The sequence below is a fragment of the Pteropus vampyrus genome, unplaced genomic scaffold (assembly GCF_000151845.1).
Source record: "Pteropus vampyrus isolate Shadow unplaced genomic scaffold, Pvam_2.0 Scaffold143, whole genome shotgun sequence".
NCBI lineage: Eukaryota > Metazoa > Chordata > Mammalia > Chiroptera > Pteropodidae > Pteropus > Pteropus vampyrus.
In genome coordinates this window covers 1,823,500-1,849,801 of record NW_011888924.1, presented here as the reverse complement: position 1 = coordinate 1,849,801, position 26,302 = coordinate 1,823,500, and the positions used below count along the sequence as shown (strand labels likewise).

The 26,302-nt window shown below is 35.6% G+C and overlaps 1 protein-coding gene and 2 pseudogenes across 1 annotated transcript in view; 1 reads left to right on the top strand and 2 right to left on the bottom strand.

Annotated features, from left to right (window-relative positions):
• The window catches only part of HELZ (helicase with zinc finger), a 148,479-nt gene that overhangs the window by 116,065 nt on the left and 6,112 nt on the right, over positions 1-26,302 (top strand). The window contains exons 28-32 of the mRNA XM_023535656.1: positions 3,694-3,773; positions 7,749-8,319; positions 8,713-8,959; positions 9,757-10,273; positions 25,596-25,848. Coding sequence (XP_023391424.1) covers positions 3,694-3,773; positions 7,749-8,319; positions 8,713-8,959; positions 9,757-10,273; positions 25,596-25,848 — 1,668 coding nt within the window. The remainder of the gene's footprint in view (positions 1-3,693; positions 3,774-7,748; positions 8,320-8,712; positions 8,960-9,756; positions 10,274-25,595; positions 25,849-26,302) is intronic.
• Positions 41-159, bottom strand: LOC111744901 (annotated as a pseudogene).
• On the bottom strand, positions 14,170-14,278 carry LOC111744933 (annotated as a pseudogene).

Genomic DNA, 26,302 nt, shown 5'->3' with positions numbered 1-26,302 from the left:
TTGCTTTTTCATTTTCTTTTTTTTCTTTTTCTTTTTTTAATGCCTACAGCACTTGGTCTTCCTAGGTGGTCTCCCATCCAAGTACTAACCAGGCCTGACCCTGCTTAGCTTCTGAGATCAGATGAGATCGGGCACGTTCAGGGTGGCATGGCTGTAGATGTGTTTTCATTTTCTTAATATCTTTCAAAGAGTAGAAGTTTGTGTTTTTGATGAAGTCCATTTTATCTGTTTTTTATTTCATGGTGTATATTTTGGTGTTGTATCTAAAAATTTTTGCCTTATCTAAGATCAGAAAGATCATCTTTCTTTTTCTAGCAATTCCATAGTTTTAGCTCGTACATTATGTCCATTTTGAATTAATTTTTGTATATGGTGTGAGCTAAGAATTGAAGAGTATTTTGTTGTTTTGTTTTTGCATATATATGTTCAATTGTTTGAGCACCATTTGTTGAAAACACTGTCCTTCTGCTATTAAACTAACTTGGTGCCTGTCCTGAAAATCAGTTGAGCAAATACGTGAGGTCTTTTCTTTTCCATTTATGCATATGTTTATGTTTTTGCCAAGTGTGCTGCCTTGATTACTATAGCTTTATAAAAGTCTTGTAATAAGGTAGTATAAATCCTCCACCTTTGTTCAAAATGATCTATTCCAGGTCCTTTGCATTTCCATATACATTTTAGAATCAGCTTGTAAGTTTCTATAAAAAAGCCCTGCTGGGATTTTGATTGCGATTGTATTGAATCTATAGGTCAATTTTGGGAGAATTAACATCTTAACAATATTGAGTCTTCTGGTATATGAACAGGGCATCTCTCTGTCTCTCTCTCTGTCTCTCTCTCTTTCTCTCTCTCTGTCTCTCTCTTTCTCCTCTCTCTCTCTGTCTCAGTTTAGGTTTTCAGTATACAACTCCTGTACATAGTTTTTTCAGGTGAAAGCTTAGATTAATGTAGGTATTTAGCAGTGTAAGTCTCCTCCTCTCCACTAGTGCATCCCACAAGTTACAGTGCTGTATTTTCATTTCTTTGAATTCAGTACACTTTCTAATTTCTCTTGAAATTAGTTCCATGGATTATTTAGAAAGGTGAGTTTTAGTTTTTCTTTATTGGGGGGTTTTCTAAGTATTTTTCTGTTATTGATTTCTACTTTAATTCCACTATAGTAAGAAAACATATTTTGTATGACTTGAATCATTTTGAATTTTCCGAGATTTGTTTTATGGTCCAGGATATGGTTTGTCTTTGTAAATTTCCACATGCATTTGAGAAGAATAAAGTGCTCTGTAAATGTTAATTAGATCAAATTTGTTGATAGGATTGTTCAAGTCTACTGTATCCTCGCTGATATTTGCCTACTTTTTAAAATATAAATATTGAGAGAAAAATATTGAGATCTCCAAATATAATTGATATTTGTCTATTTTTCCTTTAAGGTATGCTTGATGAAACTAGGTACCTAAACACTTAAGATAATGTGTTCTAGATTAATTAACTCATAATCATTATGGAATGACCTTATTTATCCCTGGTAATGTAATATTCTTTGCTCTGAGATCTACTTTGCTTAATAATTGAAAGCCACTTAGCTTTGACTAGTGCACAGTATATCTTTTTGTGGCCATTTACTTTTAATCTATCGTGTCTTTATATTTAAAGTGCATTTCTTTTAGATAGCATATGGTTGGCTCTTGATTTTTTTTTTTAAATCCATTATAACAATCTCTTTTAATTGGGTTGTTTAGACCATTTATACTTAAGGTGATTATTGATATAGTTAAGCTTGATTTTAGCATCTTGCTGTATCAGTTTTAAATTTGTCCAATCTGCATTTTGTCCCTCCCCGCCCCCCTTTTTTATTCTGCTTTCTTTTTGGATTAATTGAGCATTTTTTTTTTATGATTCTGTTTTATCTCTTTTGTTGGCTTATTAGCTATAACTTTGTTATTTTAGTATTTGCTTTAGGGGTTATAGTACACATCTTTAACTTATCACAGTCTGTTTTCCAATTTTATATTTACCACTTCATGTGTAGTAAAAGAACCTTACGATGTTTCAGTGTTTTCTCTCCTGGCCTTTATGATATTGTTACAGTGCATTTTACTTTCACATATATTGTTCCAAACATTGTTATTATTTTTGTTTAAACATCCAAGTATCTTTTTAAAGAGTTTTAAATAATAAGAAAAATAGTCTTTTGTATTATCCATGTAGTTAGCATTCCTATTAATCTTTATTTTTTTCTGTGTATTTATGTTTCCATGTAATATAATTTTCCTTCTGCCTGAAGGACTTCTTTTGACATTCCTTGTGCTATAGCTCTGATGGTGATAAATTCTTTCAGTATTTGTATTTCTGAAAATGTTTTAATTTTACTTTAATTTTTGAAAAATATTTTTGCAGGGTATAGAATTCTTGGTTGACAGTTTTTCTCTTTCGGTACTTTATTATGTTTCTCTACTGTTTTCTTGCTTGTATTGTTTTCAGAGAGAAATCTGATGTCACCCTTATCTTTGTTTTTCTATATGAAACATGTCTTTTTTTTTCCTGGATGCTTTTAAGACTTTTACAGTGGTTTTAGCTATTCGATTATAATATTCCTTGGTGTAATCTTATTTATGCTTCTTGTATTTGGGGTTTGTTGAGTTTCTTGGATCAATGGTTTATAATTTTCATCAAGTTTGGAAATTTTAGACCCTTTATTTTCTTCAGATATTTTTTTCTGTCTTACTTTCTCTCTTTATCAGGAATTCCAACCACCCCTATATTAGTCTGTTTAAAGTTTCCCCACAATTCATGGATGCTCTTTTCATTTTTTAGAAGTTCCTTTTTCTTTTTGTATTTCATTTTGCATAGTTTCTATTGCTCTGCCTTCAAGTTCACTAAGTTTTTCTTCCGAATTGTCTAATCTGCTGCTAATTCCATCCAGTGTATTTTTCATCTCAGACATTGTAGTTTTTATTTCTTGAAGTTTAGTAGTAAGGCTGTTCTGGCACAATAATTTATTTTATTGTGTCAGTGGTATTCCTGAAGGAATATTTTTGAACAAGAACCCAAATCAAGTATTCTTTCAAGGAATTTAAAATATCCAGCCATTAATTCTTATGTATTAAAAGCCTTTCATATGCATGAAATAGCATTATTTAAGTCTATTGTAATCATGATATTTTAAACCTCAATTTGCTTCCTTTATTATTTATCATCCACTTATATTTAGTTTGATATCTATTACTTTTAAGTAGCATAAGTACATTTGTTTCAGAATATCTTTATTCAATAAAGGCTCCTTTACTAATTTAGATTGACATATTATTTGGATTTTGCTTAATTGCACTTATAAATGACTAAATTTTTGAGCCTTAATAAATAGGCAAGAATGCCAAGTTCTTTGTCTAGTTTGAAAAAATGAGGCCGTAAATTCTTGGAGATTGGGCAGTTATCTTTGGAATTATTTGCTGTTTTAAGATTATTTTATCAAGCTTTTACCTTGTCAGTGAGGTTTGCTTTATTTATAAATTTTCTTTCTTGTGGAGAAACCGCCACTGAAAATTTAAGGACAAAACTCGAGCAGTAATATAAATTGATATAGTGGGTGAAAAATGTTCAAAATATTCTACTTCTTTGTTTAATATTGGATAGTCATTGGAAATGTAACATCCACTGGAGATAATTTATAAGAATTTTAAAATATTTTCTTAGGTAAAAGTGATACAAATAATCCAGGACCTGAAATTAATAAGATTCGAACACCAGAGAAAAAGCCTACAGAATCAAAACAGGTATGCTACTTACTTACATTTAGCGAATGCATTGTTCTAATAGATTTAGTTTGATTGATCATCTTGGAATCTCGATGTTTTAAAGCAAAGTATTTATCTTTTTTATGTATATCTTTTCTGTTTATTGTTTCATGACAGTCTAGTGGGTCATGTTACCCTCTCTCCCTCCACCTATTTTGGGGCTCCATTATTCATTTATCAGTATATGTTTCTCAAATTGTGGTATTCAACGATAGACTCGAATTTAGAGCCTTTCCACAATAAAAGTAGTAAATGAAGACACAGCTATAGATGTATCATTGAAAATTATCTCAGAATGAGAAGTGCTATTATAGTGAAGAAGGAAGAATTAATTTTTTCATGCCCCTCACCTTGTCACCTCATCACACCTGCTGTGTAAATCCTTAACTCTGTATTCATTCATTCTCTACTTTCTCTGCTTCTGTATTTGTGAACAAGTTAGGGAAAATAAAATTGGTCGAGATAATGGCACTGGAAATTCATGTTTTCTAATCCCAGGGAACCTGAGGGAGCTCTCCTGCATTTCTTTTATAAGTACCTAGTTCCTTTTGCCCATTTTTCTCAGCAGCTTATCTCATGCCTGATCATCTTCTACTTTCTATTATCTTTATGATCAGAGGATGACCTTGCCTTAGACTTCCATCATCAGGATTTCACCCTGTTAACTTAAAACCTTAGACTTATCACTTTTCTTTATCTTCACACATTCTTACTTCCTTATCACCAGTCTCAGGGAACAGTTCCCATTAAAACTAATCTCTCCCCTTCTGGTCCCTCATAGACCTTGTCTCTTCTTTTAATTTATCTTTAGATTCTTTTTAGCTATTGGTTCTTCCTCCTCAGTCTATAAATAAATTGATTGATAGAATGTTTTTTAAAAGACACTTTCTCTGACCTTCATCTGCTTGTAATTACTACCTAATTTCTACTTCCCACCTCATCTTTTTATTTGTCTCTTAACCAACTGTCTAGTATCAGGCTTCAAACATGTCAATGAAACTACCGTGCGTGCTTCAAGTGACCAAATGTCATGAACACTTCGGTTATAGTCTTACTTGACTTATCTTTGGTATTTGGCATGATTTTCTTCTTCTTTCATCTTAACCATCTTGTTTCTTTCGGTTTCTGTGACACACATTTCTGCTTTTCACATGACCTTCTGTCCTTTATAAGTTCCTGAGTACCTCCTTCCCATCTGTTCTTAGTCCTTAACTTGGGGTTTCCCAGGGTTCTGTCACTGTCCCACAACTCTATTTGCATACTATCGTTTCTTACTATAAACTGGTCCATTCCATGATTTTAAATACCCATCCCATGATAAGCACTTCCAAATCTGTATCTCCAACTTCAGCCTTGCTTTAAGCAACTGCTCTCTATACTCAGTTAGTTAATCTCATAAGCAGCTCTGACTCACAGTTTCAATAACTGGAAGGACTCAGTGCCCACTGGAGGAGCCGCAGTGTGAATGAGGCAGCCAGGGACCCTCCTGGGAGAGTACGAGGGGAGCTGTAGTGAAAGTTGAAGTCCTGTGTGTCAAGGAAGGAGCACAGAGAGAGAACAAAGGGCACGTTAGGATGGTGCAGCAGCAGCAGCGGTTGTAGTCAGAGGCAGCTTAGGACAAAGCCAAGCGTAAGTCTTAGGTGCTATCAGAGCAACTGAATCCAAGATAGCTGAGTGTCTCTCATGTCCTTGTTTTCAAATTTCTATTGTGATCCTTCTTGTTAGGAGACTAAGCATCCTGATAGGCAAGTTTCATTTTCTTTCCCACCATAATGCTTCGTCTTGGGGCCTGGGGGAAAAATACTTCCTAGCTCTCCTTGAGTCAGTAACTCAGAATTAAGAGGAAAGTGATAGAGGACAATCTAATTCTGGTAATAGACTCAGACTCCTTCAGACCTTACAGCCTTCTATCCTGCTTAGTCTATTGTAGTATCATGAAGTAGCACGTCTTGATCTAAATTTCTGTGGCACTGGCTTAGCTTCCTGTCCACGTTAAAGTCAGAAGTGAAAGAGGCAATGAAAACAGCAGCTTATCCACAGACAACCTTGACATCTAATCATGGTCTCCCTCATGTGATCAGAGTATGCATATCAACAGTACCTTTGGAAAAAAAGTATATCACAGCTGAATGTAGTAGCATCAGTCAGTAAAAAGATGAAGATTTATGGGGCAAAATGTTTATTTATAAAGAACCTTAATCAGGTTCTGAAGAGCAGGCATTGCAGCTGCTCGGGAAGACTGGGACAGAGTTTCATCCTTCTCATGTCATTTTCTAGACAATTTATATACACCTAGTAATCTTAAGGACCTCAATGGCTAAATTTAATGGCAGTCCATTTGAGCTAGTACATAGAGACGAGAGTGCACTTGGGGCATGATTGGCACATTGCAACCATTTGTTGCAGTAGCCTGGTTGCCAGGTGTCCCCCAGCTTCCATTGAGGAACAAGCTGCCTGTCCTGTGTTCTTAGGATGGTCCGTTCTGTCTTGAGCGCCTTTGGTGAGGCAAGTTCTCTGCAACCTTCAGTGACTATTTCAACATTAAAACTTGTAAGGAGATTGATATACCAACGCAATGCATGGAGTGTTTGACAGAGGTTTCCCCATTATATTTCATTTTTCACATTGTCACCACTTATGATCAAACTTGTGTTTCAGAAGGATGACAGCATTTCCCTAGCTTATAAACCTTTGGTAACTTGTCACGGTTTACAGGATTAAAAAAATATTTATACTCAATATTGAATCATTCAAAGTCTTGTGTTATTGGGCTCTTGCAGTTTCATCTGATGTCAAGAAGGGGAAAACGAACATATAAACAAGTAAAGTTACAGCTTTATCTATGCACTCAAAACTTCTCACGCTCCTCCGATCTGCCATACTTTTTCTCCTTTCTCCACCTTTGCATAAGCTGTTACCTTTACCTAGAATATCCTTCTCTCCCTGGAAAATCCAGCTCCTTGTGCAAGATTCAACTCAAATGTCACAGCCTCTGTGAAGAGCCATTTTTAATTTTCTCATGCACTAGGATCTCTTGCCAGGCACTAGGATATCATGTCCTCTCATAGTACCTCTCATTTTATGTTTAGATGTTGGTATCCTTTACTGGACTCTAAAACAGGGCTTTGCAAACTTTTCTTGCAAAAGGTCAGATCTTCAGCTTTGTGGCTCATCTTTCTGTTGCAGCCACTCAGCTCTGCCATTGTAGTGAGAAAGCAGCCATAGATAATACGTAAACAAATGAGTATGGCTACATTCCAGTAAAACTTTACTTACAAAAATATGTTGGGCCGAAAGTGGCCTGAGGGCTATAGTTTGCCAACCCCTTCTCTATTGTCTTGGGGACACAGACTGTCTTCTTACTGCTTTTTAATCTCCAGCACCAGGCACAATGCCCTTGGTAAGCCCTCCATAAATGTTTGTTGAAGGAATAAATGTCAGTATCTAATGGCAAAAAATAATAACCAAACTCGTTATGCAAAGATGATATATAAATTGTTTATCTACTTTAGAGCATTTAAATGGAAACAAGGTGTTTTTTTTATTCATATAGATATGTTTGAGGAAAGAGATATATAAAGACAATAAAATAAGAAGGAAAGACCGCATTTTAATGATTTATTTTAGAAAGAAAGAAATGATTATTTTCCAAGGAAGAAAGTGTGAAATTAAAAATAATGTTTTTAAGGGGATTAGAGCGGGTATGCTAATAAAATGGCAGTATGTCTTCTTATGACTCAGATTTACTGTGCCGTTTATTTTGTCTTTCCTGATTTAAAAAAATATTTATTCCCTCATTTGATTGTCAGATAGTGATTGATTAAGCACCCAGCACTCCTGCAATGCTGATAAGAATGTATCATATCCTTAAGATGTGCTACGGGTGGGAAAAGGTGGAGAGCCACAGGACTCAAATCTTCTGCGGTTAAGAAAGACTTCTTATTTTTTTTCTAGATTGATTTGGAGTCAAATCCACATAACAGAAGTCCTGAATCACGTCCTGGTGTTGTTTATCCCAATACTAAATTTCATCGCAAAGATAATCTCAACCCAAGACACATAAATCTTCCTCTTCCTGCTCCCCACACACAATATGCAATCCCCAGTCGTCATTTTCATCCCCTCCCCCAGCTGCCAAGACCACCGTTTCCAGTTCCGCAGCAGCACGCCCTGTTAAATCAGCAGCAGAGTAATTTGCCTGAACAACCAAATCAAATGCCACCCCAACCAAATCAGGTGGTCCAGCAGCAGAATCCTTTGAATCAGCTGACTCAGCAGCCACCTCCTCAACTTTCTCCTGCCTATCAGGCAGGACCCAACAGTGCTTTTTTTAATAATGCAGTTTCTCATCGACCACAGTCCCCTCCTGCAGAGACTGTGATTCCTGAGCAGCAGCCCTCTCCTATGCTGCAAGAAGGCCACAGTCCCCTGCGAGCCATCACACAGCCTGGCCCCATTCTTCCTTCACATCTGAATAACTTCACTGATGAGAACCCCCCGGGATTGCCTATAGGGGAGGCTTTAGGTAAGTTCTCCTGTCACTGTCGAATGTGACAAATTCAGAGATTATTTACTTAAAATGACATATACTAGGCAATATTAATTTGGGTCAGAATTGGTACGTTTCTTTAAGTAAAAATCAGTCACTTAGTGTAGTAATCAGAATGTAGTTCCAAATGCTGTATAGTATTAAGCATCCAGTTGATGCGAGGTCACATCATTATGTAGGTGAAAAGACTCATCATCACCACCATAACTCTGGTTACTGGCAAATTTAAAAAACATTTGCTTTCTCCAGAACCCAAATTGTAGCCATTTCTTTGTCCTTGTGGGGAAAACTATGTTGTAAAAACTCTTGAAAAATTAACTGGAAACCCCGAGTGCATGCTGACTTGAACTCTTCACGAACGTTTTGCAGATCGCGTGCATGGGAGTGTGGCGCTGGAAACGTTGAGGCAGCAGCAGGTGCGGTTACAGCAGTGGAATGAGCATCACGCCTATCTCAGCCAGGGCAGTATTCCTTACCCACACCATCCCCACCCTCATCCCCATCCTCACCTCCAGCACCTTCCTCAGCCACCCACTGGATTACATCAGCCTCCAGTGAGGGCAGACTGGAAGCTCCCCAGCAGTGCCGAAGATGAAGCAGAAGCAGCAGACTCGAGGTATTGCGGCAAACTAAAAATAGCCTGTGAAACGTGACCCGCCCTGTTCTCTTGAATGTTGTCTCAAGTTGGAATCTAGTCCCAAAGAAAGTGAATGCTGGCCTTCTGAGCATGTGCTACACAGTTCTATTGATTGACCCCAAAAAACAGAGAATCGATTTAGAAGTAATTCCGTGCAAATCTAGGCATGGACAATCTGCCGTAAATTAACATGGTCCTGGGCTTTGTGGTCTCTTCTAAAATAGAAACATACCATCCTACTCAGTAGTGTCTTTTTCATACTCAGTAGTAGTACTTTTAAAGAATGAATAAGGACAGAAGTAAATTAGTGGCTAAAAGTTAAAAATTCTAAATTTAATATTATTTTTTCTGGAAGCACAGAATTCTACCTTCTTTTAACTACAGTTATTTATTTAGTGTTCAGTCCTGACTCTAAACTTGTTTTTATGGCCAGTGTCATGTGAATGTATTGAAGTGTTTCCTGATGCCTTCTGAATAAGGTCCGCCATTATGGTGACTTTTTATCACTGCCAGTTATCAAAGACACGTAGAGACAAGGACAATTGTTTTTAATACAAAGTGAAAAGAAAGAAACCAGGTACCTGGGCATATTTAGTGTCTTCAATTCAGCATCTCTTGAGTGTTAATGTTTACCTTTGAGATTAATTAATGTTAGTTCAAATTATATTTTATGATTTTGTTTGTAGAAATTGCACTTATCGTTGACTAAGCTCTTTTTAATGTGACAGAGCCTCTCTTTTGTTTTCTCCTCCTCATATTTCATCGTCTTTATGTAGGTTTCAAGACTTACTCAGAGAACTGTCTAATCGTGATCAAAGTGACACACGGGAACTCGCTGAAATGCCACCACCTCAATCAAGACTTTTGCAATATAGACAAATTCAGACTAGGAGCCCACCAGCAGTCCCATCTCCCCCATCCAGTACAGACCACAGTAGCCACTTTTCTAACTTTAATGACAACAGCAGAGACGTTGAAGTAGCCAACAACCCAGCATTTCCACAGCGCCTACCACCCCAGATTTTCAGCTCGCCTTTCTCGTTGCCATCTGAACACCTTGCCCCTCCTCCCTTGAAATACCTGGCACCTGATGGAGCATGGACTTTTGCTAACTTACAACAGAATCACCTAATGGGGCCGGGTTTTCCCTATGGCCTACCTCCATTGCCTCACAGGCCACCGCAGAACCCTTTTGTACAAATACAGAATCATCAACATGCTATTGGTCAAGAGCCATTTCACCCATTGTCATCTCGAACAGTATCTTCTTCTTCGCTCCCTAGCTTAGAAGAGGTAAATGCCTTTCTTTCCTTTTTTTTTTTACTTTGGGACTAGTTGATTGTGAAAAATGTCAGTATTTATGGATTTGACAATAGTGGACAAATCTTATTGAATTTAATAGTCTATTGAAGATAATCTTGGAACTTATTTTAATTTCCTTCCTCCTATTGTGTTATTTCAGACTTTGTAGAATGGTCATTATTGTTGGAAAATGAAGCCCCTTACAGTCTTTTATTGCTGATTTGGAACATTTAACATCTGACTGAGCCAAGGAGGCTAGCTTAGTCCTGTTTAATTTGGGAAAATGGTTTTTAGTGACTCATCTTTTTGCTTAGGTTACATTTGTTTATTACAAATTTGTTATTAGAGCTTTCCATAGAGGTTGGCCATCTCAGCCAATGGCCGATTCCAAGTGCTATTCTTTTTCTTCTGTCACTCATCTCAGTAGTTTCTTAGACTGACACAGTTGATACAAAATGATACTCTGATTTCCAAATGTCAGAATTTGCATTGTTTAACATAGGATTGACTCTGCTAAACTAGGCATTTTACGGTAAATTGAATTTTTATCTTAAACTACTTAGGTATTTCCAAAGAGCATCTTAATAGACCTTCATTGATATGAAAACCTTAGCAATTCCAGGTTATAAACTTCCAGAATGGGTTCCATTTGGTGTAGACTATAAAAACTTGCTGAACTCTTCATTAGCTCTAATAGATTTTTTTGTGGACACCTTAGGTTTTTTAATATAGAAGATAATGTCATCTGCAAATATAGTTTTGTTCTTTTTTTCCAATCTGGATGCCTTTTATTTCTTTTTCTTGCCTGATTGCCCTGGCAGAACCTCTAGTATAATGTGTCGAGTACATATTTGGCAAAATTAGAAGAAAACAAGTATATCTGGGGTGAGTTTTGCAAATTTCCTCCTGTTACTGATTTCTAATTTCATTCCATTGTGGTTAGAGAACATATTTGTATAACTTTAGTCTTTTAAAATTTGAGACTTGTTTTGTGGCCCAACGTATGGTCTATCCTGGAGAAGAACGTATATTTTGCTCTTGTTAGGTGGAGCGTTCTAAAGATACGTTAGGTCTATTTGGTTCATATTGTTGTTCAGATTTTCAGTTTACTTCATTCTTCTGTTAGGTTTTATATTCATTATTGAAAGTAGTGTATTGAAGTCTTAAATTGTTGAATTTTCTATTTCTCCTTTCAACTCTGTCAGTTTATGCTTCATCTATTTTGGGGCTCTGTCGTTAGGTTTACATATATTTATAATTGTTATATCTTTTTGATGGGTTGACCTTTTTATCATTATGTAATGTAATGTCCTTTCACATAATTTTTTCTTCAAGTATGTCCTTTCTGATATTCATATAGCCACCCCAGCTGTCTTTGGTTACAGTTTGCATGGAATGTCTTTGCTCATCCTTTTGATTTTTGATTTTGTTGTCATTTGTGACTTTTCTGAACTAATCAAAAAATAATTTTAATTTTAAATTAACTTTTAAATTCCAAACTAATTTTTAAAGTCTGTATTTGTCGTGTGTGGCCTCTGAAGTCTTTATTCTATTAGCTTAATGATCAACTCATCAACGTGCAGAGATTTCCTTAAATGTTCAGACCAAAAGCATTACCCAGTGTTTGTCTGTGTGTCTGGACACACCGTCCATACTCAGCCAGGCTGTTCCCATCTCTGCTTTAGCGTTTACTTGCTGCTCCCGCAGAGCCTCCAGATCAGCGAGAGGTGAGAAATTTTTAGGTTTTTCCTGAGCATGTGCACAGCACTTGTGTGGTCTTCTGGATTTGTAGGAATGTATCAGAGCTGTTCAAACCCCTTACTCCCTAAAGCATCTCATTCTTCAGCCTTTCCTTCAAACGGTTGCGTTAGTCTGTTGTTTAATTCAACTGTTATCCATTACCACAGGCAGCAGCAACTAAAATATTTGCCTGTAAATGTTTTTGATATGGCCCCTTTATAAAGCACAAGTTGAATTCTGAGTTAGACAAAACAAGGCAAGTTGTTTTTTTTTTTAAGTCTTGTTTTGTTTTTTAAAAGCCACCAGACAGGGTTAAAATGAATAATTACTATTCTTTGAGAACGAGGCCTATTCTGCTTCCTCAGAGCTGGTGTCAGAAATGCAGGGTCTTATTTCAAGGCTACCACTGACTTGGAGAGCAGGCGAATGGGACTAGGGTAAGTTAAAATACCACAAAGCTCACTGTTATTACTGAAATTCCCTGGTTTTTCTTGAGTAAGTGCTCCCTTGGTTGCTGCAAGCTTTAGTTTCTCTAATTCCAAGAAAGGTGATTGTGACAGTCTTGCCAGTTTTTTCATTGCTTTATGGAGGGATGGACTTAGGAGTTCCTTACTCCGCCATTACTGATATCACTTGTGATATTTTGACTTAACCTGCCAAATGAATTCATAATATGTACGGGGAACAACATGCCAAAGTTTTTATAAGGTCTTGTCAAGTTTTGTACTTTATGAAAAATACCAAATAATGTACTTTAATCATTGATCTGTGTAAACGTTTCCTTAGTTTCGGAGCCAAGTTCTTTGTACCCTCGAGCTTTTAACATTTGGTATTACTGTTTAGCTGTGAGTGTGTGAGTAAGTACCCTCAATTATCGTTGGGCTCCTAGAGTGAAATAATTTTTGCAGAAACATTTGGTCACCTTTATTTTGATGCGTGAGATTCACAAGTGATGACTGACTAACTCGGAACGCTGAAAAAATACCTTGACAAGGAAAAATATTATATTTACCGCATTGCAGATTTTGACGTTTTCAGTGCATTAGGATAACTTTTGTGTGTTATGTTGTACAAAATGATTTTGCATGAATCATCTCAGAAAATGAATTGTTTATGTGTTTGCTGTTTATTTCTAGCCTTTTAAAATAATTTCTTTAACATTAACAATACAGAAAAATGTCTTATTTCCTTCCCTACTGTGAATTCTTTTATTGCTAGAAACCTTGGTAGATTAATTTTATGTGGGATGAAAATGTCTACATGTTAGCTTAACAGTGAATTTGAATGGAGATGGTTTTTCATATTATGCTTTTCCTTTTTTTATAATATTTCGATTTTCTTTTGACAAATGAAGTACACGGTCAGCATGGAAAATAGAAGTTTAGAGACATTATTTTTAATTTCACTATTCAAAGATAGTTACTGCAACATTTAGTTTTTCATAGCATTCATATATATGAACCTGTGATTGATTAATGGAGAGGGATTACTTGTTGGGAAACTTGAAACAATTTTTTCTCTAATTGTGGTGCTCAGTTATATCACCCCATTAAATCTTTCTTTCCACTAGGTCAAGGCACCGTAAATGGGGTCTTGATCCTATTCTATAATATTTTTGCTACTTAAAATTGTTAAGAGTTCTCATAGGTGCCTAAGGCTGGACTCCATGGGTTTTCTTTACCTACCTCAAATGCAGCAAAAATGCTGGCCTTGGCTGCCTGGATGAGGCGGGGCACTGTGGGCTGGAGTCACGTCTGTACCCTCTCTCACTTCTAGTTCTCTCCTGCTGTGATGGGATCAAGACAAAGGTGCCATCCTTACCTGGGCCAGGTTACAGACCATTCCTGTTGTCTTCCTCCTCTTTATTAAATTATCGTATTCTCACTAAATAGAATATTAGCTTTCTTATCAAATACTGAATTCTTTACAGAAGCACTGTATCATCCTTGCATTTCAACTGCTTGCTGTGGAGGTGAGGGAGATGAATTGCAAAGAGAAACAATAGAAGTAAATTCTTGGCTTCTGGGCTTCCAGGGGTTCAGTTTCTAGTAACTTTGTCATGATTCAGGGTTTTCATTATTCTTTCTTTCTTATTTATCTATCTATCTATTTATCTATCTATCTATTTATCGATTGATTTATTTAATTGCCTACAGCAGCTGGTATTCCTAGGTAGTCTCCCATCCAAGTACTAACCAGGCCTGACCCTGCTTAGCTTCTGAGATCAGGCATGTTCAGGGTGGCATGGCTGTAGACCAATTCAGGATTTTTAAAGGCTAATTTTCACCTGCATGAGGTTTTTCACTTTGCATGATAACTTTATAATCTAACCTCTGAGTAAGATGAAGTTCTTTAGTATATAGTGAGATCTGTTTCTGGACTCTTCTTTTTCTCCTCATCTATCTATATGTTTCTGTACCAGAATCACAATGTTTTAACTTTTGAGGCTTCGTAGTATTCTAATTTGATAGTATAATGAAATGTCTCCCTTATTAGTACTGTTTTTTCTTCCATTTTCTGTATGGGTGTGTGAGCTGGGTGGGAGAGAGGATGGTTATTCTATGCTTTTTCTACTATAAGTTTAGAAAACCTTTTAAAACTCTTTCCCATGCTCTATCTTCCCCCCAAAAAACCTTCCTTGGATTTTGGTTAGAATTACATTAAATATATAGTTTCATTTGGGGGAAATTTTGTCTTTACAAATATTTTAAACCTCTCATTTAGAAATCGATGCAGTCTTCAATATTTTAATTTTTTTCCTTCTCTCCCTCCCTTCTTCCCTCCTCCATTTTTTGTTTTCTGAATATTCCTCTATAAAATTCAGGAGCATCTACATTTCTGATTAAATTTACTCTTAGGTTGATTTTTTTTTCCCCCCTCGTTTTTGTTATAAACAGGACCTTTTTTCCCCGTTATACTTTTCAGTCATTTTATCTTGAGGGGCAAATCCTTATGCCATCTTAGAAGTGACATGTATGCCTCTGTATGTATTCCTTCGAAATATTTCTTGTCTTATAGGTTGGCTTTTGAACAAAGACACTTTTGACCCATCTATTCATTTCTATTTTTTTCCTTCAAACCACTCTAGTTTTGAAGTTAGTTGATAGTTTTGATTTTAATACTGTTGTCTAATCATCACCCTCCTACCCCCAATTTCCTTCTGTAGAGCAAAGTATTGTGTAAATGTAACTTAAAGATTATGTCCTTGTCTGATTGTCACATTCTGCCTATTCTGACTTTAGAAGTGGGTCACGATAGCTCATGACTTATCTTGTATAACCAGGTGTAACATTGCTGTCTTCTCAGAGACCGTTAATGTAGAGTATCCAATAAACCATCTAATGCACATAACATAGACAGTGATCAGCAAATTAATAAATTGCCCTCTATTCATGCTTAAATTATCAAAGCTAATCATTTAAATGAGATGTTCTATTTTAATTAAAATTTCTGGCACCAGAGTTAATGAGACTTGGAATTTTCACTAGAGCATTTAGCTCTTCCTTAGTGATTAGCTTTGATAGTATAATTATAAATAGAGCTCTAAGTAAGTTGCTAACTTTTCCCCCGTTATTTATTTATACATATACATGGGAAATAGCTTGCTAACCTCATACATTAGAGATATACCTTTTAAGACAGTGGTAAGCAAACCGTAAATTTTTACTTAAAACTGATAACCATCTTTAACAATAGAAATTTATATATGAATTTAGTCACTTAGTTTTTCCTTCTTTAATGGCTCTTGAAATTTAGCATTATATTTTGATATTTAGAAAGATATTAGCAGTAGACTTAGACTAATGATCGTATGTTTAGCAACGTAATGATTTCACAGTTAAACATGAAGAATATTTATAAAAGACAAATATATATGTGGAGTTGATACTGAACCCAGAAATAAGGATCTCTGACAGAGTAGAATGAGCTTTTAAGTAATAAATAATGAAATTATTTAAGACCCAAGGACTCTAGATTTATACCTGAATTTCCGTCATTGATAGGGTGGCCATCTAAAAGTACAGAAGTAGTCTGATAGGCAGGAGATGGATATAGTCTTTTCATGGAAAAACTGAGAACTGTGCAGAAGTAACAGAAAACAAAAAAAATGGTCAAGAAATAAGAAAAGAAAGGAGGACAAGTAGAGTTTGTATATTTCAACAACCCTGGGGCCCACAAGACTGAAATGTAAGTTGAAATATAAAGGGTATTTATTCTCTGTCAGAAATATTTTTCTTTTGCAGGAAAGGATCTCTTTCTAAAAAGTTTTGTTTTGAGGCTTTTGTCTTTCAGTGTACTTCATAGAAATTCCCTCTGTGAGAAAAAAAAAATCTGAAATTTTAAACTTGTTGCCCAGAATGCGTATTATTATAGTCAATTAGCATGCTCTATAGTTTTTTTAACTTAAATAATTTACATAGGCTTGTATATGTGATAACACTTGAATTATTTTAACAAATACGTCAAAACGATGATTGTTAAAGTTGGTGGTAGATTATATTTGGATATTTTAATGATAAAATGTTAGAATATATTCTCATTGACAACAACTTGATTTATTTACTTTAAAGTAAAACTTAGAACTAGTTTGAGGCCTCAAAGATCATTTATTCAAACTCCTCCATTTTGAAGGAAACCGAGGCACTGAGATGTTAAGGGACTTGCAGCTTGAGCAGTTATTAATTAAAGTGGAGCCGAGACTCCTGACTTCAGTCCTGTGTTGCCTCTGGAATGTCACACTGTTCTTCAGATCTTTATGCCATAAGTAAGGTTCCTTCCTGGAAAACAAGAGATGATTGCAGTCACTGGAAGTAGGGGTGTGTGTGTTTGGGTGGGGGGAGCCAAATTATGTTCTTGGGACCAAAGAAGCAAGTCTTCATTTGTGGGGGGGAGATGGACAAGAGACTGCTCAGATGATTAATTCAGAGACCTCAAATACCAGAAAATTATTAGTGTACTTCATTTTTAAGTATTCTTTAAGAAGAAAACAAAAATTTTCCAGCATTACTTTGTTGTTTTTTTTTTTAAGCTGGAAAGTTTATTTAATTATGTTAATTGATTCTTCAGAGAAATGCAAATAGTTATGAATTGAAGGTGTAAACTATGAATTATTTTATTTCCTACCCGAACTGACATTATCTCATTGTAAGAGATGTTGTGGTCTATAATTGATAACTTGACTTTCATATTCAAGAAGAGTAAACAAGAGCCAGATAGATTCAAAGTAGCTCAAAATGTCATAACAATGAATCTGACATTTTTCTCAGATATAATATTGCATTCATTCTAGTATCTCTTCTAGGACCTCATATTTGGATATAGGAAAATAATAGTGCTTGGGAGGACAGTACTATTTGCAGATTGGAAGCACCCTTACTTGTGAGATGCTTCCAGTGGTATTTTTCTTTGTTGAGACTTAAGTTGAATTTAATGCACTTTGCTACAAAGTCACATACATTTCAGTATACCTTTCAAGAAAAACCGATAATAAAACCCCAAAATAAATGTACTGTGGTTTTGGATGTTAAGATAAATTTTTCCTTCTATTTTGACTGAATCTTATTAATCTAATGTGACATTAAAGTTGTTTTTAAAATCCTGTTAAGGTGATGCATTTTATTTTTAAAATAGTTATTTTAAAATATTAAATAGTGAAGGGTGTCATAATTTTCTAGGCGAGAGATGTTGGTGGCTTGGACTATGATGTAGTATTGGGAATGTGAGAAGTAAATAAATTTAAGATCTTTTTGTAGGTAAAACAGAAATAATCTATCCTTACTTCTACTAGCCGCAGTTGCTCAGCAGCCACATGTGGCTGGGGGCCACCTCACTGAACAGTGCAGATGCAAACCATCTCCGTCAGTGCAGGAAGGCCTGTGGACAGCATTGCTCTAGAGAGAGACTCCTGCCCTTCATTCAGCTTTTTGAAATTGTCTGATGGGATTTCTTTGATAATTTCCTACAATCTCTTTTCTGTTTCTGACTTTCTGAAAATTTCGCTGAAAAGACATTAACCTCCTGAAGTCTCCAAATCTCTCTTTTTTTCCCCCCTCATATTTTTTTTATCTTAGTTTCTGAAAGTTTTCCTTGATTTTATGTACAAACCATTCTATTGCATTTTATATTTGAGCCCTCAAATGTTTAATCTCCAAGAGTTCTTTATTTTCAGATTTTCCTTTTTTGTAACATCTTATTTTTGCTTATAAATGCAGTGTCTTTTCTGAGGAAATCGGTTGAGGATTTGTTGTTGTTTTGTTTTAGAGTTTTAGTAAGAACTAAAACTATTTAAAAATATATATTTTAAAACATCACTGTTATTTATTTCTTTGGATCTCCTTTCTTTCTTGTTTATCTTTTATGCTAGAGACACCCCCTTAAACATCTGGTGATTCTTGATTCTTTGTGTTACTGAAAAGCAACTTGGTCATTTATGGATGTCTCAGGACTTACTGTGTGGCAGACCTTTCCCTGGGGACTTTTTCTTTTAAATTTTGTTTTATTATTGGTTTCAAGTATACAGTATATTAGTTAGACATTTATATAGTTTATGCCTGGCAACTTTTTAATGCTTGAATCCCTCTGGTGGGGAGGAGCACAGAGTGAGACCATTCACTTTCCATTGTGGATGGTGTTTCTGAGGCCCGAGCTCTGTGGAATTCTGTAGGGCAGATGAAATCCCTTCTTGGTTGGGAGGTGCAACTCCATTTTTCTTCCTCAGACACCATTCCTCCATCGTGTCTCCATATAGTCTAGAAATGTGTCCTTTATTGATGGCTAGTCATCTGGTCTTGATTTTTGTAGATCTTTTATATTCATTTATTATTATTTTAGTGGAGTATTGGTCCAGTCTTCACCATTAACTAGGAATCATGTCCTTAAAAAAAGTATTGTTATAATTTATCAGGTGTTTGTCAATAGATTACAGCCCATGAACCCATAGACATTACTGCTGCAAACTGCAGTTTATTCATCACACGTTTCCTGGCTTGCCAATATTGATTTTTTTATTACTGTTATTTTTAATATTGATTGTTTTTAATCTTACATTGATACTCCTTTCCTCCCTTCTTCCTAGTTTCTTTCTTTCTAGGTAACTTGGTACCTCTCTACGAAATTAGGGCTCATTGCTTTAAATGTAAGATGATAAACTTATGGGGAGCTAAATTGAAGTAAGTTAGTAGAGCCTAAGAGTGTTCTCCAGTCAAGAATTTCTTCTTCAAATCTTGGGAAAATTAAATAGAAAATATGGCATTTTTTTCAACATTTAACAATTTAATTCTTTTGTCAGATATTGAGGATTTTTATTAGGTTCTGGGAATACACAAGTAAGATCTAGTTTCTGCCCCATAATCTTTACATATCCTTCACATTTTATAGGTCAAGGTTACAGTGCCTCGTCTTGGATCACATAAATCCAGGCCTAAACAAATTCAGACTTAAACATATTTTTAGATTAAGAGAAAATTGTGAACATTTCTAAAATATCAGTTTTGTAAATGAACCAATAACCTTCATATCATATGAGAATTTATAGTTGAACAAGATATAAAACAATGGAATTTTGTGATATTTTTAGACCATTAAATTTTGTATAATTGTGAAAAATTATAAAAACCTAAGTGTCCCGGTTATGGTTTAACTCAGAGAATATAGGCTGTTGGTCCAGATTTGTTTTGTTTGTTTGGTCAGTGGTTTTTAGAAAATTAATTTTACTAGTGTGAATGCCCGGCATGTATTCTCTAGTTTATCACAGTATAACTTCGTATTGTCAAATTCCTGGTCTGATTTATACATTTAGGTTACACACACAGCCCTGGAAGGCATTAGAATTTGCTATTCCAAGTTTAAATAAGTGAAGAAATAAAATGCTTCTGTTAAATATGACGTTATAAAAGAGTTTTCATGACATAGAAAGATATCTGTGAAATTTAGTGGGAAATTACCAAGCCATGTATAATATTTCGTTTTAAATAAATGTGTATGTTTATATGTATATGGGGAAAGATACACATAATATGTGGTTTTTATACTTTTAGTGATGTTAAGTTGATCACTCTGTATCAGTGATCAAGTGATATGTCTGATCCATCAATTTTAAAAGTTCCCAGTGAACTTTCAGATTTTAGCAGCTCTTAATGATTGTTGCTTAGATCCAGTTTCATTCAAGATGACAAAATGGCGATTTTAAATTCTTTCCATTTCTTCTGTATTTATTTTCCTTCTATAAAAGAGACCTTTTCCTCGTTGAATGTTCAATTACATCAAATACAGTCTATGTCGAAAAGGCAGGATAAAAGGTGCATTTTTGCCCTTTATAAAGTCAGTTTTCAGAGTAATGAGTTGATGCCTTAGCAGTCCCCAAAGTTGACCACTGAGGCTCCCCATCCCCACTTTTTTCTTTTTGAATATCATTATGAATCAGATATTATATAATTGTGTTTTCAATTCATGGTCATCATTCTACTTTTTGACACATCGTTCTGTCTTTGGCCGGTGGGAGCCCCTTCGTGTTGGTGTCTGTGTTCTTTTGACATAGCGACGACGTAATCTTTGGTGGCTTCCTTGCTTTCAGGCATGATGAGATGTCTCTGGCTCTTCTTGTACATGTATTTTCTCTCCCTGATCAGGAATCAGATATTCTCAGAGAGCCCTGGTGGAGACTACAGTTTGGTGCTAAAGATGCTCCTTGCCCCACTAGCTGTCCCTGCCTTTTCGCTGGTCAGAGCTGGGAAATGCTTTGTTTTTTGAAAGAGAAAAATCATAAGTTCATGCCAATAGTTCTGAGTCAAATAAAGGATTATAGGGTTTTTAATATTTGTATATTTCCTTTTACATTAAAAATCATGGTTCCTAATGAATGACTAATAGAACTACTTATTGGCTTTATCTCTATGTGTATACATACATAGAGATAGATATAGATAGCTCTGTATATGCGTGTGTCTATATATGTATATAACGGTTTTATAAGAATAATGCTGATTTTAAGTTAGCAGTAAATATAGTTGAAGATACCTTTGTGGCTCACTTTACCCTAAGGCCATGTCCCATAGATATATTTAGTTAAAATATTGGATTTTAAAGGCATTTGAAATAATTTTTCTATGTGTGGTTATAGTACTCATTTGATAAACATTTGAATTTATATCTATTTGTTTTTAATTTTAAAGGATTGTGTTGTTGAAATCTAATTTTGATTTTAAGACATATTTATTAATACAGGCTCCCAAAGTCCAAATTACAAAATAAGCAAAGTTTAACAGAGGTTAAACTTCCATTCCTGTTCTTTACCTCAACTCATTCCTTCCCTCTATAGATAACCATTATTATTTTTTTTAGTTTATCCTTTTATTATTTCTTTTTGAAAATACAAAGAAATGCTTATATGTATATATAGTCTTCTCTTTTTTTTAGCTAAAACGTAGCATATTATATATGTATCTTGTACCTTCATAGATTGGCGCTTATCCACAGCAGTATATAAAAATCTTCCTCATTTCTTTTACACTGGCATAGTATTTGCATTATGTAGCTGCATCATAGGTACTTAGCTGGTCTCCTGTTCATGGACATTTGATCACTTTCAGTCCTTTGCTCTTACAAATAGTGCTTCAGTGGGTAGTCTTCTGTAAAAAACAAAGAGCTTTTGTTTATGTGATATTTAAAAATCTATGAATAGTTTTTTATATAAGCTATCAATATTTAAAACAGAATTTTAAATTAATTCACTTAAAATTATAATAGTAAACCTATTACTTGTTAACATAAATAACACTTTTCTGAAAATAACTATATTTTCCAAAAGTATTTCATGAGAAGAGTGCCATCTTTTTCAGTTTTGCAAATCTACTGCAATATGTCATTTTGGTTGAAGTGTATGAAGAAAATTCCATCGTACAAATATTTACCCGGAAGAGGGAATTTTGATAGCTTTTTCAGATAATTTTAGATACTCTTCTTTGATATGACACTAAAACTCAGCAGTTGGTTTCCTAAAGAATAGTTGCAGTATGGAATCGAAAACTTCACACTGTCAAAATCCTGCAGGAGCCAAAACTCTGAGGGAGGGGAATCATCTCTGTTTGGTGGAGCTGTGGTACCTTAGAGCAGCGGTTCCCAACCTTTATGGTGCGAGAGACCAGTGCTCCTATGAGAATCTGATGCCTGATGATCTGAGTTGGAGCTGAGGCGGTGATGCTAGCTCTGGGGAGCGGCTGCAGATGCAGATGAAGCTTCGCTTACTCGCCTGCTGCTCACCTTCCTGCTATGCGGCCCGGTGGTGGCCTAGCTCCTAACCAGTCCATGGCCCAGGAGTCGGGACCCCTGCCTTAGAGGTGGGGCCAAACCTCATTGTCTTTTATTCTCTGTGTCCTCCTGCCCCTCCAAACATGTAAAGAAGAAACATCACCAATTTATATCCAGAAAATGGAAGAGAAGGGAATACTTCCCATCCTACCATAAATGGCCAGCATTACTCTAATAACAAAACTAGACAGAGATTGTACAAAAAAGAGAAAACTGCAGAGTAATATCCGTGAACATCAGTGCACATTTCCTCAAGATAACATTAGCAAATTGAATTCAGCAATGTATAAAAAAGAACAATGCACTATGATTGTGTTGGCAGTTATTCCTAGAATGCAAGGCTGGTTTAGTATTTGAAAATAAATCAATGTAATCCACCATCCTAACAGTCTAAAGAGCAACATCACGTGATTATATCAACAACAACAAATACCCTACACACATTTGACAAAATACATCTATTTGTAAAAACTCTTGGCAAATTAGAAATAGAAGGGAAAGAACCTGTTAAAGGGCATCTATAAAAATCCAGCAGCCACCATCATACTTATGGTAGAGACTGAATGTTTTCTCTCTAAGATTTAGGAAGGAGGTAAGATGTCCACTCTCAACACTCCTATCCAGCATTGTACTGGAAGTCTTAGCTCATGCAGTATGGCAAGAGAAAGAAATAAAAGGCATAGGGATTGGAAAGGGAGAAATAAAATGTCCCTATTCACAAACGACATGGTTGTCAATGGAGAAAACCCCAAAGAATTTACCCAGAAAACAAACCAACAAAAATCCTTTGACTATTGCAAATTTAGCAGAGTTTCAGGATATAAGGTCAGCATACCCAAATCAGTCTCATTTCTATAACTAGCAACACACACTTGGAATCCCAAATGTAAAAGCCAGTACCATTATAATAGTTCAAAGAACAAACAAAAATACTTAGATGTAAATCTAACAAAACCTGTACAGGGTCTGTATGCTGAAAACTACAAAACTGCTAAAATGCAATTTGTTTGGTATATAAATCATTTTATTCAGTTGTCATCAAGATTTCTTTGCCTGTACTCAAATTTCCTCTGAGTACAGATTCCAGAGTAGCAAATCATATTTTCATGCATTTACCATCATCTCTGTTGCATGAAATAGATATACCAGTAGACTTTTATATATACATATAAAATCTTCAACATATCTATCTAATTTTAAGAACATAAAAACAATTTCAAGCTTTGGTTCTTTTTCTAATGTAAAAGATCAGTTATATTCATAATGTGATTTAGAATTGAATTCCGTATTTCATTGACACATTCATCTTTGTCAATAGCTGCTTATAAATATGTTATACATTACTTCCACAAGTCCTGCTGTGCCTGTCAGTTCTAATTTTTTTGTATTTCAGTTGGGAAGATACAAATGATACGCGTTTTCTAAAAAGTTTATTTGAATATGTCTCTTTTTTATATCAGCCTTCTATTGCTTCCTAATTTTTAGTTTTCCTCAGTTAAGCTTTGTGGTTCATATTTCTATTCATTGCAAAAAGATGTTTGTTTATACTACTGGAGTATATATATGTCAAGTATTTAATGAAAAAGGACTTATAAAATTAATACCTGTATTTATATGAGAATATTTAGTGTTCTGTATCACCAGGGGATTTGAGTTTATAACCTGTTCCTTCTGAGGCCATAGCAGACATTAGTTTAGTATTGAAGTATTCACACATGAAGACTTTAGAATGTGATCTCCTACAGATTGCGAATGGGCTCAACAGTCAGGGCATAGTAATAAAAAGAAACACTTCATTTTGATTCTAAGAGCTAATCATCTTCATAACAAACATTGATAAAAAAAACAAAGACATATTGCACAAGCTGTTGTGATCCATCATTTGGGGGTTACCTGCCCATAGAACATAAAGTTGAGAAAGGCCGGTTATTCTGCTCAGTACCGCGGTCCTATCTGTGATGACCTTATTCTCACAGTGCCCATACTGCAGTTTCTCCCATCTAATCGGCCTCACAATATCTGCTTGTGCTTATAGTCCCCCAAAATATCCTGCTATGACTGCCAGTTCATCTCTCTCTCTCCTTCGTCATCTAACCCCCAGTACCTGATTTCCAATTATTGCTAACAACAATGGTATAAGGAAGATTCCTAGAATCCTAACGACCACCAACTGAATAACAAATCTATTATTAGGGGGAAAGAAGGAGGCAATAAAAGCCAATCCCAATCTGTTGTTTGAGATATAACATGGAATGTTATCTTTATATGTTATATTACAACAATTATATAACAACAAACCCTTCCTATGTGTCATGAACAATTCTAAATGATATACATACTGTGGTTAATGAAGACACATTTACAGATGAAGTTCCCAAGAGGTTAAGTCTGTTGCCCAGGGTGACACTGCTCGTAAAAGAAAGCCTGAAGTCTAACCCAAGTCATGTGGCTCCGGACTAAGGCCACATACCTAGCTACGACTCCATAGTGCCTTGCCACTAAACTGAGACTGAATATTAGTCACAACAGTCAGGCAAGAAAAAATCGGAGAGTACTTAGGTAACGATAAAAAAACCTTGAAGTGGCCAGCAAATAGATTTCTTTAGGAGGGTTAAAGGAATTTGGATTGTGCTTTTTAGGGAAGAGAAAATATAAGGAATAAGTTGAGTTTCAAACATAAAGGATTTTTTAAAGAAAGTAATGAACATTCTGTGTCAATTGAAGACCGTCTAAAAGAAGACACAGTGAGTTCAATCAGGAGCAGTTACGTAGGGCGAGAATTGTATCATGCCACCTGGTCAGTCTAAGGAGCAATAAATCGGGGGGTTGTGAAGGCCCAGGCCCAAGAGGTAAGTCTAGAATGGAAGGCTGGTCAGGATACTGTGATTCAGTGGGTTGTGACTATAATTTTCCCATTTAATTTTGAACAGATGTGTTTCTTATTCTTAATCCAGTATTACATAAAACACCAATAGAATTTTAGAACTGAACACAGGAAGTTCAGCTCCATATTTTACAGACAAGAAAACAGAATCAGAAATCAGACGTGTATTTGTCCTTGAACTACCTACTGAGGGCCAAAACTGGGTTTTTGAACCCATGTCTCCTAACACCATGTCCAGAGCTCAGGCTGCTTTTTGGGAGTTTTCATAGTCACAGAAGAGAATATTTTTGAGAATTTCTGCTTAATACAGTGAAATTGCTATGTACCTAAGGGAAGGGGGTGCACATTTCCCCGATTTATGAAATGTCCTTTTTCTTTGTATAGTATGAACCCAGAGGACCTGGTCGGCCCTTGTACCAAAGAAGAATCTCATCCAGCTCAGTCCAGCCTTGTTCTGAAGAAGTGAGCTCTCCTCAAGACAGTCTTGCTCAGTGTAAAGAGCGCCAGGACCATAGCAACCAATCTTCTTTCAACTTTTCATCCCCGGAGTCCTGGGTAAACACCACCTCATCCACCCCCTATCAGAACATTCCGTGCAATGGATCTAGCAGGACAGCTCAGCCCAGAGAGTTGATAGGTAAGACAGGTGACGGGTCGCTAAAACTGTAACCTTGACCATTCAGCTCCTGGATACTTACGGAGTTTTTCTTCTCCCACCCACCCCCATTTGCATTATTATCTTTGAATAGTTTTTAATGGTCATAGCTTGTAGATGTGCTTTAGGTATGCATATTAATTAGGATTATACTGACTCTGTATTTATAGTCTGGAATGTAAGTAGATCTATCCATATTTGGGAACTGATCATTTTGACTTGTGAACAAATGTATTTCTAAATACTAGATAGAATCACCTTTGCTTGGGAAAAGTTCGTTTTCTGGTGTTTTGGTTTTTCTTCTTCAGACCTGGAGATGGTGGGAGTTGGTTAGGTCAATATCAGTTTTCAAAGATTTATTGTCAATAATGCTGTTGACAATTTGCTATACAATAGAGTTTGACCATGAGAGAAACCAGTGAAGTATAACATTTTG